Source organism: Pituophis catenifer, unplaced genomic scaffold (assembly GCF_029215685.1).
Source record: "Pituophis catenifer annectens isolate HBS135680 unplaced genomic scaffold, rPitCat1.0.hap2 SCAF_10, whole genome shotgun sequence".
NCBI classification, from domain to species: Eukaryota; Metazoa; Chordata; class Lepidosauria; order Squamata; family Colubridae; genus Pituophis; species Pituophis catenifer.
Genome location: NW_027256890.1, coordinates 6306559 through 6325008, shown reverse-complemented (window position 1 = coordinate 6325008; position 18450 = coordinate 6306559). Strand labels below are relative to the sequence as shown.

Sequence of the window (18450 nt, the reverse complement as noted above, 5' to 3'; positions counted from 1 at the left end):
CCCCTGGAGAGATCCCTTCGCGCAGAAGACAACCCCCCCCAAAAAAAGAGAGAGAGAAACGAGCCCCACTTACAACTCCCCGCGCCAGCTCCTCGGCGGTGGGGGTGGGGGCGGCCAAGGTCCGCCGCGTCGCCAAGCAAAAGGCGAGCATCAGAAACATCTCCTGGGGGGGCAGGCAGGGCCGGGGCCAACAGCTGCCCAACATCCCTTTCAGTCGTCTTCCACCGCCGCCGCCGCCGCCGCCCGCAGCCGCGGAGCCGCCGAGGAAGGCTGAGGAAGACGCCGGGCGCCGCCGGCGATCCGCAAAGGGGAAGAGGCGGAGGGCGACATCCGCGTTTCAGCGCTGCCGGCGGGGACTGTCGCCGGGGGAAAGCCGCTCCCCTCGCAGCAGCAACAGCAGCAGCAGCCCCCTCCCCGCCAGCCCCCGCGCGTCCTCAAGAAGATGAGGAGGGGGTCGGGGGGGGGGCGCAGTGGCAGAAGCTCCTGCGGGGGTGGGGAATTTGGGGAGGGGTGTCGTCGGCTCAGCTGTGCCCGGAGGAACCAGCGTCCAGAGATCCGAGGAGTGGGCTCCAACCCCCGGCGTCGGTTCCAACTTTTCTGGCGCAAACCGGTGCGCCCGGCAAGCAGGCAGGCAAGCAACAATCGCGGACTAAAGGCTCTCGGGCGCTCCCAGAAGCGTCTCAGAGTTCTGGGAGCTGCGAAGAATCCGTCGCTCCCCCCCACTCACTCCTTCCCCAGCTGGGGCTGGACGTCGCGCTCCGACAGCTGCCCAAAAAAAGGAAGAAGAAGAAGCGCGCAGTCGCCACCCAGCAACACCGAGACGCAGCCGCCGGGTCAGTGAAGAGAGAGCGCAGCTGAGCCCGGAGAAGTCCTTTTCGGTCGCGGCAACGGCAAAGCTTTGCGAAAGGAGGGCGGAGCGGGGGCGGCGGGAAAGGGAGGGGGGTCTCGGAGGCGTCGCCTTGGAGGGCCGGCCGGGGCGCTGGCGAGCGGGGAGGCGCGCTCCCCGGCTCGGGCACAGAGCTCCCTCCCGCGCGCGTCAAGACGCAGCGCAGCAGCGAGCTGGGGATGGAGGATTCCGCGTGGCCGGGACACGGGTTGTGCCTCTAGAGAGCTTGGGGGGGGGGTGGAGGAAGAGGAGGAAGAGGAGGGGGGTTCTAGATCTAGACTGGGTCAGGGAGAGGGCCAAGGAGATGCTCCGAGGGTCCCAGAGGCGCATCTCCTTGCCTGGCTTCAGGGGACGGGATCTTATGGAAGCGCCTGGTCCTTGTCCCGACTTCGGAGCGCTCTCTCCCTCCCGTTGGAGATTCTCAGTCCTTCAGGTCAGGATGCTTTTCCTGTTTTTCTTTGAAGACCTTTCGCTTCTCATCCAAGAAGCTTCTTCAGCTCTGACTGGATAATGGGGAATGGAAGGATTGATATTCCTTGCAGACAGCTGGTCATTTGCATCCTTTTAGAGCAGTGTTTCTCAACCTTGGTAGCTTGAAGATGGGTGGACTTCAACTCCCAGAATCCCCCAGCCAGCAGTGCTGGCTGGGGGGATTTTGGGAGTTTGAAGTCCACCCATCTTCAAGCTTCCAAGGTTGAGAAACACTGTTTTAGAGGGTCCCTTGAAGCGCTTGGAGGTTTATCTGTGTCCTCAGGGTCACCTAAGTGGTGCAAATGGTTCCTGTAGTCTGCCATTTTTCCCCCCTGGAAATCCATTCCTACTCCCACGCCGTTCCAAGAGCGTTCATCCCAAATTGCATAGCTAAAAGTCTGTAGAGATTCTCAGTCCTCCAGGTCCTTTTTTTCTTTGAAGATGTTTCACTTCTCATCCAAGAAGCTTCTTCCGCTCTGACTGGATGGTGGGGAATGGAAGGATTGATGCTTCTTGCAGGACAGCTGGTCATTTGCATCCTTTGAGAGGATCATTGAGGCCACTTGGAGTTTTATCTGTGTCCTCAGGGTCACCTGAATGGTGCAAAATGGGTGGGGAGCCTTCTTGGAACACAGTTGAAAGGACGGTGTTGTAGATGGATGCATTGTAGAATGGAGATAATGATGTCATATCCCATTAGAAGAGACTCTGCCTGCATTGCAGCAAGCCAACGGGGTGGAGGGGGGTGGGGCGGCGAGGGAGGGGACAGGGGCGAGTCCCCCCTGTTCTTTGCATCACAGTTTTCCATCATCAGCATCCTCTTCATCATCATCAGTCATGGGAATGTTACTACTCGGAGACACTGCAAAAGTCCCTTTCTCCCTGCGGTCTCGCAAAACCAAAAGCCAACCACAATTCACACATAAACACACACATCATAAAGGCATACCTGCAGAGAAAGCTAAATCGCTATTTTTTTTTAAAGGTAAAGTTAAAGGTTCCCCTCGCACATATGTGCTAGTCGTTCCCGACTCTAGGGGGCAATGCTCATCTCCGTTTCAAAGCCGAAGAGCCAGTGCTGTCCGAAGACGTCTCCATGGTCATGTGGCCAGCATGACTCAACGCCAAAGGTGCACGGAACGCTGTTCCCTTCCCACCAAAGGTGGTCCCTATTTTTCTACTTGCCTTTTTTACCTGCTTTCAATTGCTAGGTTGGCAGAAGCTGGGACAAGTCACGGGAGCTCACCCCGTTACGCGGCACTAGGGATTCGAACCGCTGAACTGCTGACCTTTCGATCGACAAGCTCAGCATCTTAGCCACTGAGCCACTGCGTAGATAGATAGATAGATAGATAGATAGATAGATAGATAGATAGATCTAGATGGATGGATAGATGGATGGACGGACATAATTGCAGAAAAGAGAGCTGGAGAGAGAGACAGATGTATATGAATAGAGGTAGATAGATAGATAGATAGATAGATAGATAGATAGATAGATAGATAGATAGATAGATAAAGGTTCCCCCTGGCACATATGTGCTAGTTGTTCCTGACTCTAGGGGACGGTGCTCATCTCCGTTTCAAACCGAAGAGCCAGTGCTGTCTGGTGGTCCCTATTTTTCTACTTGCATTTTTTACCTGCTTTCGAACTGCTAGGTTGGCAGAAACTGGGACAAGTCACGGAAGCTCATCCCGTTACGCGGCACTAGGAATTCGAACCACTGAACTGCCAACTTTTCGATCGACAAGCTCAGCATCTTAGCCACTGAGCCACCGTGTCCCTTAAAAAGAGAGTTTAAGCAACCATTAAAATGCAGCTTGTGGAAACTACCAGCCTGGGAAACCAGGCAAAGAGAAACTGGCAAGGAAAAGTCAGATAAAGAGATGGAGTTGCAGCTGGGGACCCTCCCTAGTTTCTCAGGCTGTAAAGGAGATGGGTGTATGAGAAAGACCCTGAGAAACAGGGTGGAGAGATGGAGTTTAGGGCAGGGGTCCCCGGCCCATTAGATTATTAGGAAGCTCACTGGGGGCAAAAAAAATCATTAAAAATAGTCTTATTTTTGGGATTCTTGAAATCAAAATTCTCGATTTCAAAATCTTTCTCACTCTTTTGATGAAGGATGGAGAAAATTGGATCTGCAGACCGATTGCAGCTCATAATTGATTTATGAGCTTTGTTTAAAATCATCTTTTTTTATTTATTATTCATATTCTGCCTTTTATTATTTTTACAAATAACTCCAAACAACCCTGTGAGGTGGGTTGAGCTGAGAGAGAGGGGGACTGGTCCAAGGGCACCCAATCGGCTTTCATGCCTAAGGTGGGACTAGAACTCACCCTCTCCTGGTGATTGGGCCCAAAGTCACCCAATTGGCTTCCATGCCTAAGGTGGGACTAGAACTCACCCTCTCCTGGTGATTGGCCCAAAGTCACCCAATTGGCTTCCGTGCCTAAGGCGGGACTGCAATTCACTGTTTCCTGATATCTAGCTGGTGCCTTTACCACTAGACTAAAGTAGTGATAGGGGGCGGAGCTTAATGTAGAAGCACAGTTGTTCCTCCTTTAAAGCTCCGCCCTCCTGCTAAATCAAGCTCTTGAATTCTCCATCCCGACCTTTTGCATTTTCTGAAACCTGTATGATTCCTCAGTCAATAGGATATTTTTATTTTTATTGATTCACTTCGGTATTTATCTCTCACCTTGCCGTGACGATGCATAAGGGAGCCTCACAGGTTTTTTTTAAAGAAAAGCAAAATTAAAATACAACTCTGTCAATAAAACAGGAGGCACGGCACAGCCATTGAATAGCCCCATAAAACATATTCCACAAACAGCACATACAGTATTCCACAAATAAAATATAACCTGAGCAGCTCTAAATAAGAAGACGGGGGTGGGGGTGGTGGGGGGAATGGTTAGAATAAAATATGTTGAGGGTGCAGCCAAGAACCAAGCTGCCTATGGTGTCTCTGTCTTGTGTGTGTGCATAAAGACTCTGATATTGTCACTTGTCAGATGAAGAGAAGGAGCAAGAGGCACAAGAGCTGGGACTTGAAAAGGGAGAAGAATAGAATAGGAGAGGAGAGGAGAGGAGAGGGGAGGAGAGGGGAGGGGAGGGGAGGGGAAGGGAGAGGAGAGGAGAGGAGAGGAGAGGAGAGGAGAGGAGAGAAGAGAAGAGAAGAGAAGGAGAAGGAGAAGGAGAAGGAGAAGGAGAAAGAGAAGGAGAAGGAGAAGGAGAAGGAGAAGGAGAAGGAATAAGATTAAAATTAATTAGAATAGAATAAGATTAGAATTAATTAGGATAGGATAGGATAGGATAGGATAGGATAGGATAGGATAGGATAGGATAGGATAGGACCGGACAGGACAGGACAGGACAGGACAGGACAGGACAGGACAGGACTGGATTAGAATAGAATAGAATAGAATAGAATAGAATAGAATAGAATAGAATAGAATAGAATAGAATAGAATAGAATAGAATAGAATAGAATAGAATAGAATAGAACAGAGGAGTAGGAGGAAGGAAGGAAGGAAAGTAGAGTAGAGTAGAGTAGAGTAGAGTAGAGTAGAGTAGAATAGAATAGAATAGAATAGAATAGAATAGAATAGAATAGAATAGAATAGAATAGAGGAGGAGGAGGAGAAGTAAGTAAGGAAAAATAGAGTAGAGTAGAATGGGGAGGAGGAGGAGGAAGAAGGAAGGAAGGAAGAATAGAATTGAATATGAATAGAGGAGAGAAGAGGAGAATAGGTGGAGGCGGAGGAGGAAGGAAGGAAGAATAGAAGATGAATAGAATAGAATAGAATAGAATAGAATAGAATAGAATAGAATAGAATAGAATAGAAGGAGGAAGAGCTTTTTTATTATCTCTTTTGAATGGTGTGTAAATGTGGTTTATCTCTATGTGCCTACTGATTGATTTATTGACCCATATAAATCAGAACACATCCTCTGCAGCAGCCCAGATAAGCAGGGACCAGGCAAGCAAGCAGGAAACAATACTCAAATCAAAAAACTGCCAAGGAAAAGACCACACGCCCCACCAACTTATATCATGGCAATCTACTGTATAGGAACAGAGAGCAAAACTCCCTTCCTTTCAACACTGAGGACGTTACCCAGTTATGTAGTGAAACCTCTGCAAGAAAACAGCCAGGAAAACAGAGAGCACCACGGACTCCACACTTCATTCAATTTTAAGACATGAAACTTTTAAAAAAGAAACAAAAAAGCAGATATGTCAGAGACCTTAGCCCTCGTTAAAGAAAGAAATCCATGGACGTCATGTTTGGAAGTGCCAGAATTAGCATTGGGAAAATTTGCAAAAGACCTATTTCCATTTCTTCTCTCCCAGAAAGTCTCTTATCAAGTCAGTGCACCCCAGAGGTGGAAATCAGCCAGTTCAGACCGGTTCAGTTGAAACCGGTATGGCGCTATGCCATCCTATTTAGCCACATTTTCTAAATTGCGTGCATGCGTAAAATTTAGGTGCACGGCAACCCAGTGGTAAAATTATGCGAAACCCACCCACCTCTGGCACAGCCCCAATTGCCCAAAAAGGGAGGATGGGATTGAAGAAGAAGGCTATGAAGATGAGAAGATGAGAAGACTCACTCCAGAATGAGATACGACTTCTCTCTGCTGGGGGGAACCATTCAGTGGTTGAAATTCAAATTTTTTTTACTACCGGTTCTGTGGGCATGGCTTGGTGGGCATGGTGTGGCTTGGTGGGTGTGGCCTGGTGGGCATGGCAGGGGAAGGATACTGAAAAATCTCCATTCCCTCCCCACTCCTGGGGGAAGGATATTGCAAAATCTCCATTCCCTCCCCACTCTGGGGCCAGCCAGAGGTGGCATTTGCCAGTTCTCCAAACTACTCAAAATTTCCACTACTGGTTCTCCAGAACCTGTCAGAACCTGATGGATTTCACCCCTGCCCCATTCCCTCCCCACTCCTGGGGGAAGGGTATTGCAAAACCTCCATTCCCACCCCACTCCTGGGGGAAGGATATTGCAAAATCTCCATTCCCTCCCCACTCTGGGGCCAGCCAGAGGTGGCATTTGCCAGTTCTCCGAACTACTCAAAATTTCCGCTACCGGTTCTCCAGAACCTGTCAGAACCTGCTGGATTTCACCCCTGGAACCATCCATTTTCCCCAACAGCTTTCAATGCGTGTCTCATAACAGCTCAGGAGGGAGGGCCACATTTTTGAAATATTTTCAAGGACGAGAACAAAGAAAACTTCCTTTCCGTCAGCTTCGGCTCATTTATGGTAACTTCTGATCTTTGCTACTACTTTTCAAGCAAACTGTCCTTTGCTCCCAACGCTGCACGTTTAATCTTCGCCTTCCCCTCTGAGCTTCGTCGGAAAACCCTCGCCGGTATGTTCCACCTCATTTGTCCAGCCCAAAACCCTCTTCTCTCATTCGTGGGAGGCTTTGTCTTGCCACCCAATCCGATCTGTGCCAAAATCATCATTATTATAAGTTGGTGCTTATTAAAATCCCTCCAGGCGTGTTTTTGAAATGCTGCCTGCCGCGTTTCATTTGTAAGAAATATTATCTTTGGAGTATTTCGTGACAACTCACCCATTGCTTAGCAACATTGCGTTAGAGTGATTTTTGCAACTAAGTTCGTAATCCTTCTCGTACGAGGAATTATATCACTTGGCAGCTGAGACAACCTCAGGCTGATCCACTGTTTTCCTGCAGTGCAGCACCAAGCCAGGGGAAAGCAGGTGGAATCCACTTCGATCATTCAGGTTGGTGTATTTGTCGGGGGGGGGGGGAGATGAAAAAAGAGATCCCTTTTGTTATTACCTTGAAAGTAAATACCTACAATTTTATCCAGTGGTGAAATCTGAACCGGTTTGCTACTGGTTCGCTGGTCACGCTTGCACGCTCCACGCGCGCATGCACACCAAATGTGTGCTGCATGCACACCAAATGTGTGCTGCATGCACATGTGTAATATGCACCAAAAGGAGGCTTGGGAAGGTAAGTAGAACAGCGAGGGGGAGGATCAGCTGTGTTGCGTTATTTAGCTTAACTAGAAAGCAGGATTTCCTGCTAAAGCTAAACCCGCAGCACAGCTGATTGTTGGAATACCAGTTCAGAGGAACCGGTAGCTTTTTTAAACTATTGGTTTGCCCGAACCGGTAGCTTTTTAAACTGCTGGTTCAACCAAACCGGAGCGAACCGTTAGCATTTCACCCCTGATTTTATCCCAAGCTGTTATGGAATGGATGGCCGGTACCATGTGCATCATTAAAGATACACTCTGAGAATCACTAAGGAGCAGCCGTCTTAAATTGCTTCCTCCCTGGAAGATTATCTAATCTTTGACGTCTCTTTGCTCTCTGGAATGCAGCCCCTCCCTCCTGGGAATCCAGACCACATTCCACCACACTCCCTGTCAAACAGAGTAGATACCATCAACTATTTTCTTCTAAAAATCTTATGCTAACTCTAGCTAACCAAGTCGCTCCAAATTTGGAATTTGCTATTTCTTATCTAGAGCAAGGGTTCCCAACTGGGGATGTGAGATGATATTCCAGGGGGGTGAAAAAACTTGGATTTAGAAGTTTCAAAATTATAGTGCAGTGATGGCTAACCTTTTCCAGACCGGGTGCCCAAAGCGCATGCAAATCCCAAAATACAATGTGCGCGTGGCCCCCCACATGCACCCCCACACGCATGTGCATGTGCCCCCCACACGTGTCCCCCCACACATGCATGTGTGGCACCCACGCATGTGCCCCACCCTCTGTGCATGCACGCATTCCCCCGCCCCCCCCGACAGAGACGCTAAGACCAGCTGGCTGGTGGGAGGCACGCATGCATGCGCAGCGGAGCTGAACTGGGGTGACAACTCATGTGCCATCAGAGAGGGCACTGCTTGCCACCTCTGGCATGCGTGCCATAGGTTTGCCATCACGGTTATAGTGTATATGCATAATTCAAACCAGATATTTACTTTTGTAAGGGGTGCGAGAATATATCAGAAGTGTTCTAGAGATGCGGAGAATAGAAAAGGTTGGGAAGCCCTGATCTAGAGGCTTAAAAGTTATTCAATCATGAGAACCTGTTTCCTACTCAGTGTAAAACTAGAGATAGGCATTATCAGAAGGAGACCTGACAGCACACAATTTGCTAGAGAGAAGTTCCCTGAAGATGGGCTCCAGCATGAGTCTGAAAGCTCGGAAGACAAAACCTCTGGTCCCGGTGACTGACCCAGATCGAATCCTGCAACATTATCCGGGGACACGTACATTCGCCTTCATTCAGGAGATCTCCTGATCCAATCAGCCAAATACTCTCTCAACACAAACACAGTTCTATCTACTTGGACCAACCAGTCGTAGAAGATGACCAGAATGAGCCAGAGGGAAGGGTCAAATGCGTCATCAGTCTTGAGTCCCTGCGTGCCCACAAGAGATGTAAATTCATCCTACCTTGAATTTTGTTGACTCTTATCTAGTGCCTATTTGAATTATTATTATCTATTTTTATAATTATAATTATAATTATCTATAATTATTATCTAGTGCCTATTATTGAATTATCGAGTCTGTCATCTGCACCTCTATAAGTGTCTGGTTTGGCTCTGCAACCCAACAAGACAGACCCAGACTTCAGAGGATCATTAGAACTGCAGAAAAAAACATGGCTACCAACCTGCCTTCCATGGAGGACCTGTATACTGCACGAGTCAAAAAGAGGGCTGTGAAAATATCTACAGACCCCTCGCATCCTGGACATCAACTCTTTCAACTCCTACCCTCAAAACGATGCTATAGAGCACTGCACACCAGAACAACTAGACACAAGGACAGTTTTTTCCTCCATGCCATCACTCTGCTAAACAAATAATTCCCTCAACACTGTCAAACTATTCACTAAGTCTGCACTACTATTAATCTTCTCATTGTTCCCGCCACCCATCTCCTCCCACTTATGACTGTATGACTGTAGCTTTGTTGCTTGTATCCTTACGATTTATATTGATATTGTTTCCTGATGGCTTATTTGTACCCTATGACCATCATTAAGTGTTGTACCTTATGATTCTTGACGAATGTATCTTGTCTTTTTATGTACACTGAGAGCATATGCACCAAAGACAAATTCCTTGTGTGTCCAATCACACTTGGCCATTCAAGAATTCTATTCTATTCTATTCTATTCTATTCTATTCTATTCTATTCTATTCTATTCTATTCTATTCTATTCTATTCTATTCTATTCTATTCTACTCTACTCTACTCTACTCTACTCTACTCTACTCTACTCTACTCTACTCTACTCTACTCTACTCTACTCTACTCTACTCGCTTTAACTGTTAAGAGTCCAGATTCTTGTAGAGAATGTTAGCGTACAATCAACCTTTATATTCATTTGAATTGCCTGGATTTCCTGATTTTGTTGGCACCTGATACCAGTTCTTCTTACTTTCACAGAGACGTGTGTGGTAGATGATGGACACAGCAAATGGAGAAGGCATTTCGCTTTTTCAAAAGTGACAATCAGGAAATCACAGTCTATTGGATTTGAAGGGCAATGTGGTGATGATATTTCAATTGGATGATATTTTGGATCACCCGCTAGAATCCTTGATGGTTTCGGAGTGACCATTTAGCTAGGGGAAAAAAAGAAGAAGAAGAAGAATGTCAGTATGATACTTGATAACAGCTGAGCATTTTCATAATTAAAAGGATGAACTGGGATATTTTTTTCTCTCCCTCAAGCCCTGGCATTTTATTACAAAAGTGAAATGGATTTAATCGATAAATATCTGGATTAAATCAAAACTGCACAGAGGAACAGAAAACTGCATTTATGTTATCAGACATAAATCCTCCAACACTGTTACTGGGATGAGATGCAGATCTAAATTGTAGAATTGGTTTTCTTTTTTTTCTTTTTTTTATTAAGCCATTTGGTCCCTTCAGCAAATAAAAATAACCCAAAACCTGTTTTTGCTTTCACAGCCACGGAGAAAGAATCTCAACATCCAACATTTGCAAATTTGCTTGCTTGGTTTAAATTTGATGCCATTTAAAAAATAACATCTCATTTGGAAGTGGGCACAAAAAGCTCAGGCCATGAATATTTTGCTTTGCAGCACAAGCTCCCCTCGAAAACTACTTTTCCAAGATTGCTGGTAGGCTTAACACACAACGCAACATTGGACAATTCCAATTTTTCCAATTGTTACCATGTATCTGTTGCATGAATTCTATGCTGCTCCTTTGCAACTGTCTGCCTTCTTTTTTTAAAAAAAAATATATTAAATTTTCCAAGTTAAAATCAACATAAGACAAAAACATCGATTATACATAAAAACAAAAACCATACATTCCCCTCCCTCCTTCCCCCATTCATAACACTAAACATACAAACACGTCTATCCCGGCAGATAATATTCCTGCCCTCATTAATAAATAATGATGCCCACAACACAGAATAAAGTAAATTGTCAGGTTTCGATGCTATCTCAAAATAAATGAATTTCCAAACTGCCAATCTTTAAGGAAGTTTTCTCTTTATTCGAGCACAGCAATCTGATCCTGGCTCTTTCGCGGTCAGTACTGACCTTTTGCCCCCCAATCCCTCCCTTTCCGATCCCCAATTCTCTGCTTCTCATTGGCTATCTTCCAAGTCACTTTCCTGATTCCTTCTTCGTCAGATCACAGGAATGTCTCCCCCCTCTTCCATCTCCAAGGAGACAGAATCTTCAAAGCGATTTAGTAGGCAAAAGTTCAGGCTTCTCCTCCCTTTATTATATGTCAGTGCTGGGACGCTGACATAAATATTCCCCAAATATGGTTTTCATACAATTATCTTTCAATCTAGATAAGTATTATCTCTCCTCATATTGACTTAGGCCCTCACTTCATCTCAATCCTTTTATTCAACCACCGATACCACCTGCCCCAACTTTGAAAAAAATTCAGAATCCTCTTTTTCTTTCAACGTCTGCCTTCTGTGGGATTTGACAGAGTGGCAAACCACTGGTACGTAAACAGAGAGGAAATGGCATCCCTTCTACCACTGATGATGTTGCCTAGTTGGGTCTTGAAATGTCTTCAAGAAAACAACCAAGCTCAGAGAGAACCAAGGACCCCACAGTCCTCCTCCTCTTCCTCCCCTTCCCCTTCCCTTCTGGCACTGATGATATTACCTAGTTGATAATGAAACATCTGCAAGAAAACCACCACCAAGCTCAGAGAGCGCTAAGGACCTCACATTCCTCCTCCCCCCTTCTAGCACTGATGATGTAACCTAGTTGGGTCATGAAACATCTGCAAGAAAACCACCAAGCTCAGAGAGCACCAAGGACCTCACCGTTCAACCCTGAGCTACAAATATTCTCTTCTAGAATAGTGTCCACTTTCTAAAAAGACCAGGCAAGGGAGCTACACCAAGACTTGAAACGTGACCCTGAAGCCATCAAGTCTAACCCCCCGTTCTTTGGAGGAACTCAAATGAAAGCCTGTCTGGGAGATGGTTACCCACCCTTTGCTCAAACACAGCTGCTGAAGAGAAGTCCACCCACTCTCTCAGTACTTGATTTTTTTAATAAAGAAGGCTTTCTTAATGTTCATATGATGCTTAATTCTTTGGAACTTGCAACCACTCTTCTGTGGCGTCCTTGATGCTCTCTGAGCTTGGTTGAAGTTCAACTCTTGGGTGTCTATATTATCCTCTTCTATTGAAACAATTATTCCACCACGAAAGAAGAACATCGTGGCTTTCGGTTGCATGACAACCTACAAAGAAGTGAAAGAATGCTATTATTACTTTTCCAAGGCTAATGCTAGATGAGATAGCATTAGGTAGGCAAGAGGGGCCAACTCCAAGGAAGCTGCTGTCCCTAGACAACAGCCTACAGATAATGAAGTTTTGCACATCAGCTTTCTCTAAGCAGAAATATCGGTCTTCAACCCCCATAATTCCATTTCCTGCAATAAACATACTTGTTTCCCAAATGTTGCATGAGGAACTGATCTGTGTAACCCAATATCCATCCATCCATCCATCCATCCTTCCTTCCTTCCATCTATCCATCCATCCATCCATCCATCCATCATCCATCCATCCATCTATCATCTATCTACAGTATCTATCTATCTATCTTCCATCCATCCATCTACTATCTATCTTTCTACAGTGTCTATCTATCTATCTATCTATCTATCTATCTATCTATCTATCTATCTATCTATCATCCATCTATCATCTATCTACAGTATCTATCTATCTATCTATCTATCTATCTATCTATCTATCTATCATCCATCCATCTATCATACATCCATCTATCATACATCCATACATCCATCCATCCATCTTTTCTCCTCCTCCTCTTCTTTTCTTCCCTCCCTCCCTCTAACCCTCCCTTCCTTCCTTGATAACCTCCCCCCATCATGCTCCCACTCTCTTCCTCCCTGCAAACCCCACTCCCTTCTAGCACTGATGATGTTACCTAGTTGTGTCATGAAACGTCTGCAAGAAAAAAAGCGAGCTTGGAAAATGCCAAGGACCCCACAATTCTAGTCGTCGTCGTCATCATCATCATCATCATCATCATCATCATCATCATCATCATTATCATCATCATCATCATCATCATCCTCCCAAAGCCCACTCCCTTCTAGCACTGATGAGGTTGGGTCATGACACGTCTGCAAGAAAACCACCAGGCTTAAGAGAGCACCAAGGACCCCACCAGTTCAACCCTGAGCTACGAATAGTCTCTTCTTATGAAGCCTACAAATCTCATTATTCTTTGTCATTGGCCATGCCGTCTAGTTATGTTGGAAGCATCAGTTCAGCAACAGCTAGAGATTTAGAGGTGCTCCAGTCCTTCGGGAGAAGGATGACTAAGGAGCTGCTGATCCAGTTCTACAGAGGAACTATTGAGTTTGTCATCTGCACCTCTATAACTGTCTGGTTTGGCTGTGCAACCCAACAAGAGAGACACAGACTTCAGAGGATCATTAGAACTGCAGAAAAAACCATGGCTACCAACCTGCCTTCCATGGAGGACTGTATACTGCACGAGTCAAAAAGAGGGCTGTGAAAATATCTACAGACCCCTTGCATCCTGGACATAAACTGTTTCAACTCCTACCCTCAGAACGATGCTATAGAGCACTGCACGCCAGAACAACTAGACACAAGGACAGTTTTTTCCCGAATGCCATCACTCTGCTAAACAAATAATTTCCTCAACACTGTCAAACTATTCACTAAGTCTGCATTATTATTAATCTTCTCATCGTTCCTATCACCCATCTCTTCCCACTTAGGACTGTATGACTGTAATTTTGTTTCTTGTATCCTTACAATTTATATTGATATTATTTCCTAGTATGATTTGATTGCTTATTTGTACCCTATGACTATCATTAAGTGTTGTACTTATGATCCTTAACTAATGTATCTTGTCTTTTTATGTACATTGAGAGCATATGCACCAAAGACAAATTCCTTGTGTGTCCAATCACACTTGACCAATAAAAAAATTCTACTCTACTCTACTCTACTCTACTCTACTCTACTCTACTCTACTCTACTCTACTCTACTCTACTCTACTCTACTCTACTCTACTCTACTCTACTCTTCTCTTTAAGGATATTCTTGGCTCATAACCGATGTTGTGGGTTATTGAGCAGAGTACCCTTTGAGTAAACGCATGAAAAGCGACTAGGAGTGGTTGTGAACAATCACAGTTAACATACAAACACACTGAGTTGTTGTAGTTTTAACTTTTAGAAAAAGTAAAGCAAAGTCCAAAAACAATCCAAGTGATACACAGATAAAACGAGAGTTAAAAGATCAATGCAGGGATATTTCAAAAACAAAATCTTATTACCAGTTGTAGTCCATACACAATAAAACAGTTCTTCTCAAGTTTCAAAACAGGAACAAGTTGAATATCAAAACATTCAATAAATAGTAGAAAGCAACATGTAGCTATGATCAAACAGTGGGTCAGCCTTGGAAAGCCTGAAGGAAAGCCCATGCTTTTCAGATTCAGGATTTCCCAGATGTGCCAGTTTACCTATTCTAGTAAAGAGAACTTTGGAAAATGCCTTACTGAGAGTTGGGGGTTTTCTGGAACGCTGACATTGTAATCACACAGAGAGATCAGGTAGAGAGTTACAGCAAATAAGCAGGTAAAATGGTGTAGTATCCTCACAAGCCATGATCCTGACTTCCCTTAAGTACATTGGCTACAGAGCTTAGCCAATCAGGATACAAGATGATGCAATAGAGTCTTAAAGCAATATAATACCTTTCTGACTGCAAACATACATTGTTGGTTTATATATTGCCTGACCAACTAGTTAGACAAATAACCATTTCCTAACATTATTCTATTCTATTCTATTCTATTCTATTCTATTCTATTCTATTCTATTCTATTCTATTCTATTCTATTCTATTCCATTCTTTATTCTTTATTCTTTATTCCTTATTCTATTCTCCTTCCTTCCTTCCTTCCTTCCTTCCTTCCTTCCTTCCTTCCTTCCTTCCTTCCTTCCTTCATTCTATTCTATTCTATTCTATTCTATTCTATTCTATTCTATTCTATTCTATTCTATTCTATTCTATTCTATTCTATTCTATTCTATTCTATTCTATTCCATTCCATTCCATTCCATTCCATTCCATTCTCTTTGCTCTCCATTGCTCATTTGGAAGACATTACCATCAACAGCCTTGGAAAGCACAGGTTCCCTCCTTCCTAGACCTGTGAAATGTTGCCCTTTGCAAAAAAAAAAAAAAAAAAAAAAAAAAAAAGCAGCGATAGTTGAACTGCTGCCTTTCTCATTACGGGTCTTTAATGAGCTTTTTGCCATTTTTTTTCCCTTCATGGGGAAATAAAAAAAAAAAAAGATAAAGGACAGAAACCGTGCGCAGCAGGGTGACAAGTGGCTGACCAATTTAATTGGCAGGTGCCCTTGGTCACCTGGAGAGAGTTCTGTGAAGAGGACTCTCTGCAGGCCAAACGTGTCACACCGGGGGGGTGCTTCGGGAACCATTCCCCCCCCCACCTCTTCGAAAGCATCAATTTTAAATGCTCTTTCCTTTGGCGTAATTGACTAGTTGAGTGACATCAGAAAGATGCTGGGAACACTGATTTATTTTAACTCCACCAAATGTCTTTTGAGTTGCTTTGCCAGCCGTGTCAGAATTAAATTAGGAGCCGTTCCAAGCAGTTGGAATGGTTCCACCGTTAATCCTTGTAATGGTATGTGGGAAAGACCTTGGGAGACCGGCGAAGAGACTCTGGCAAGGGGCATGGGGGAGGTCAGATAAGAGACAGCCTAGCCCACAGCTGCATAAATGGGTGGAGAAAAGGCTCAGAAGGGACCCTCCTATGCTGATAAGGGACAGCATAGCCCAGAGCTGCATAATGGGTGGGGCACGAGACTCAGGAGGGACTCTCTCTGGTTTCTCAACCTGCAAAAGGGGCAGCTGTGAGAAAGATCTTGGGACACAGGGGGATGCTGCCTAGGGAGCAGTTGGATAAGAGATGGCATAGCCCAGAGCTGCATAACAGGTGGAAAAAGACACTCAGAAGGGACCCTCCCTAGTTTCTCGGGCTGTAAAGGAGATGGCTGTAATGGTATGTGGGAAAGACCTTGGGAGAGGGAGGCAATGCCTATAGAATAATCAGGTAAGAGACAACCTAACTCACAGCTGCATAAATGGGTGGAGAAAAGGCTCAGAAGGGACCCTCCCTAGTATCCTGGGCTGTAAAAGAGACGGGGGGGGGAAGAGAATTGTACTTTCAGATCTGCAAGATTCTGCTAATATCGCTTTTAATAAAATAGATTGTGATTGCTATTTGATTTACTCCACAAGGTTGACATAGCAGAGTTGGAAGGGACCTTAAAGATCTTCTAGTCCAACCCCTTGCTCAAGCAGGTATAGTATAGTACCATTCCAGACAAATGGAATCTAATCTCTTTTTTAGAAACCTCTAGTGATGGAGCATCCACAACTTCTGGAGGCAAGTTGTTCCACTGATTAATTGTTCTCACTGTTAGGAAATTTCTCCTTGGTTTTAGACTGGATCTCTCTTTAATGATCTTCCACCCATTACGTCGTGTCTTGCCCTCTGGACAATTTGTAGAATAAGTCAATCCCCTCTTCTCCTTAAAAGGTAAAGGTAAAGGTAAAGGTAAAGGTTCCCCTTGCATATATGTGCTAATCATTCCTGACTCTAGGGGGCACTGCTCATCTCTGTTTCAAAACCGAAGAGCCAGCGCTGTCCGAAGACGTCTCCATGGTCATGTGGCAGGCATGATTCAATGCCAAAGGTGCACGGAACGCTGTTCCCTTCCCACCAAAGGTGGTCCCTGTTTTTCTACTGTCATTTTCAACGTGCTTTTGAACTGCTAGGTTGACAGAAGCTGGGACAAGTAATGGGAGCTCACCCCGTTACACGGGATTACACTAGGGATTTGAAACTTTCGATCGACAAGCTCAGTGTGTTAGCCACTGAGCCCCCTTTTTTTCTCTTCTCTTTTTTTCTCTTCTCCTTAGGATAGTCCAAATTGTGGGGCTATCCCATATGCTATTTCTTTTCCTTTTTTTTTAATGCAGTTCTAACACAGTCAGTGTATTTAAGAGGTGGGGGGAGCCAACTCTTTGTTTAAATAGAAATTTAGGATTAGGATTAGGATTAGGATTAGGATTAGGATTAGGATTAGGATTAGGATTAGGATTAGGATTAGGATTAGGATTAGGGTTAGGGTTAGAGTCAGGATCAGGGTCAGGGTTAGGGTTTAGGCATTTTCAGCGCCTCGTGCATCGAATCTCATTCCAGCTCTTGCAATGACATATTGTAATGATCATTTTGCCATGATGGGCACCTCACAATACTTGTATCCAGCACCCAACCTTTTCCCTGGGCTGCGTTTTGAGCTTTTGAGTGGTGACTTGGAGAGAAGCCCATCGCAAAGCAGCAGATGGGGGTGATGACAAAACCCAAAATTTGATTTCATTCCTATTTAAGGTTAATTGCTAATAAAAGGGGGCGATTCTGCCGTTGGATATTTACTCATTCTCTCTTTCCGCCACATAACACGCAAATCTGGAAACTTACCCTACAATTTAAACAACAATCACCTTTCACGATGATTAAGGAAAGGCGGTGATTATATGATACAAATCCTCCATCGGTTGTCAGCCCCCGTCTGAGTCAGATCCTGACAGCGCTGCTTTTTGAAGGAAGTATCTCAGATGGAAGAAGGCCTGGTCTGGGAGGCCAACTTCTTCAACAGAGGCCCTTTGTGCACGGAAGGCGAGGAGGACGCAAGAAAGACCTTTACTTGGTGTAAGTAGGGGCAAGGTGGAACACCATTCTGATCTCGAGTTTAGAGATGCAATTTGACTGCTTCTTAAGACTCTTTCTTCTGCTAGGTATTCAAAATGGACTGTGATTAATACACACACACACATATCTATTCCCATACACACACATGCATATGCATATACCGTGTTTCCCCCCAAATAAGACCAGGTCTTATATTAAATTTTGCTCCAAAAGATGGTTTATTTTCCACTTAGGTCTTATTTTGGGGGAATTACGGTACTAAATGCCTCCGTCTGCTGACAATCTTAACTGGGGCTTATTTTTGGGGTAGGGCTTATATTACGAGCATCCTGAAAAATCATGCTAGGGTTTATTTTCCAGTTGGGTCTTATTTTCGGGGAAACAGGGTAGCTGTGCTTTCTCCTCCCACCCCCTCATGTGGGTGTGGGTGTGTGTAGACTGACTTACCTTCTTTCTTTCTTTCTTTCTTTCTTTCTTTCTTTCTTTCTTTCTTTCTTTCTTGGGTGGGCATCAGAATTTCATTTTTCAATGTGTGCCAGTGTGTTCATAGAAAAAAAATGACAATAACGGTGATCTTATCTAGTGACAATAAAGGTGATTATCTTATCTTATCTTATCTTATCTTATCTTATCTTATCTTATCTTATCTTATCTTATCTTATCTTATCTTCTTACCCTGTTTCCCCAAAAATAAGACCCAACTGGAAAATAAGCCCTAGCATGATTTT

General features: G+C 44.7%; 1 protein-coding gene across 1 annotated transcript in view; it reads right to left on the bottom strand.

Annotated features, from left to right (window-relative positions):
* MMP17 (matrix metallopeptidase 17) overlaps positions 1–158 on the bottom strand; it is a 118821-nt gene extending 118663 nt beyond the window's left edge. The window contains exon 1 of the mRNA XM_070950844.1: positions 74–158. Coding sequence (XP_070806945.1) covers positions 74–151 — 78 coding nt within the window. The 5' untranslated portion in view covers positions 152–158. The remainder of the gene's footprint in view (positions 1–73) is intronic.
* Between the last annotated feature and the right edge of the window lie 18292 nt (positions 159–18450).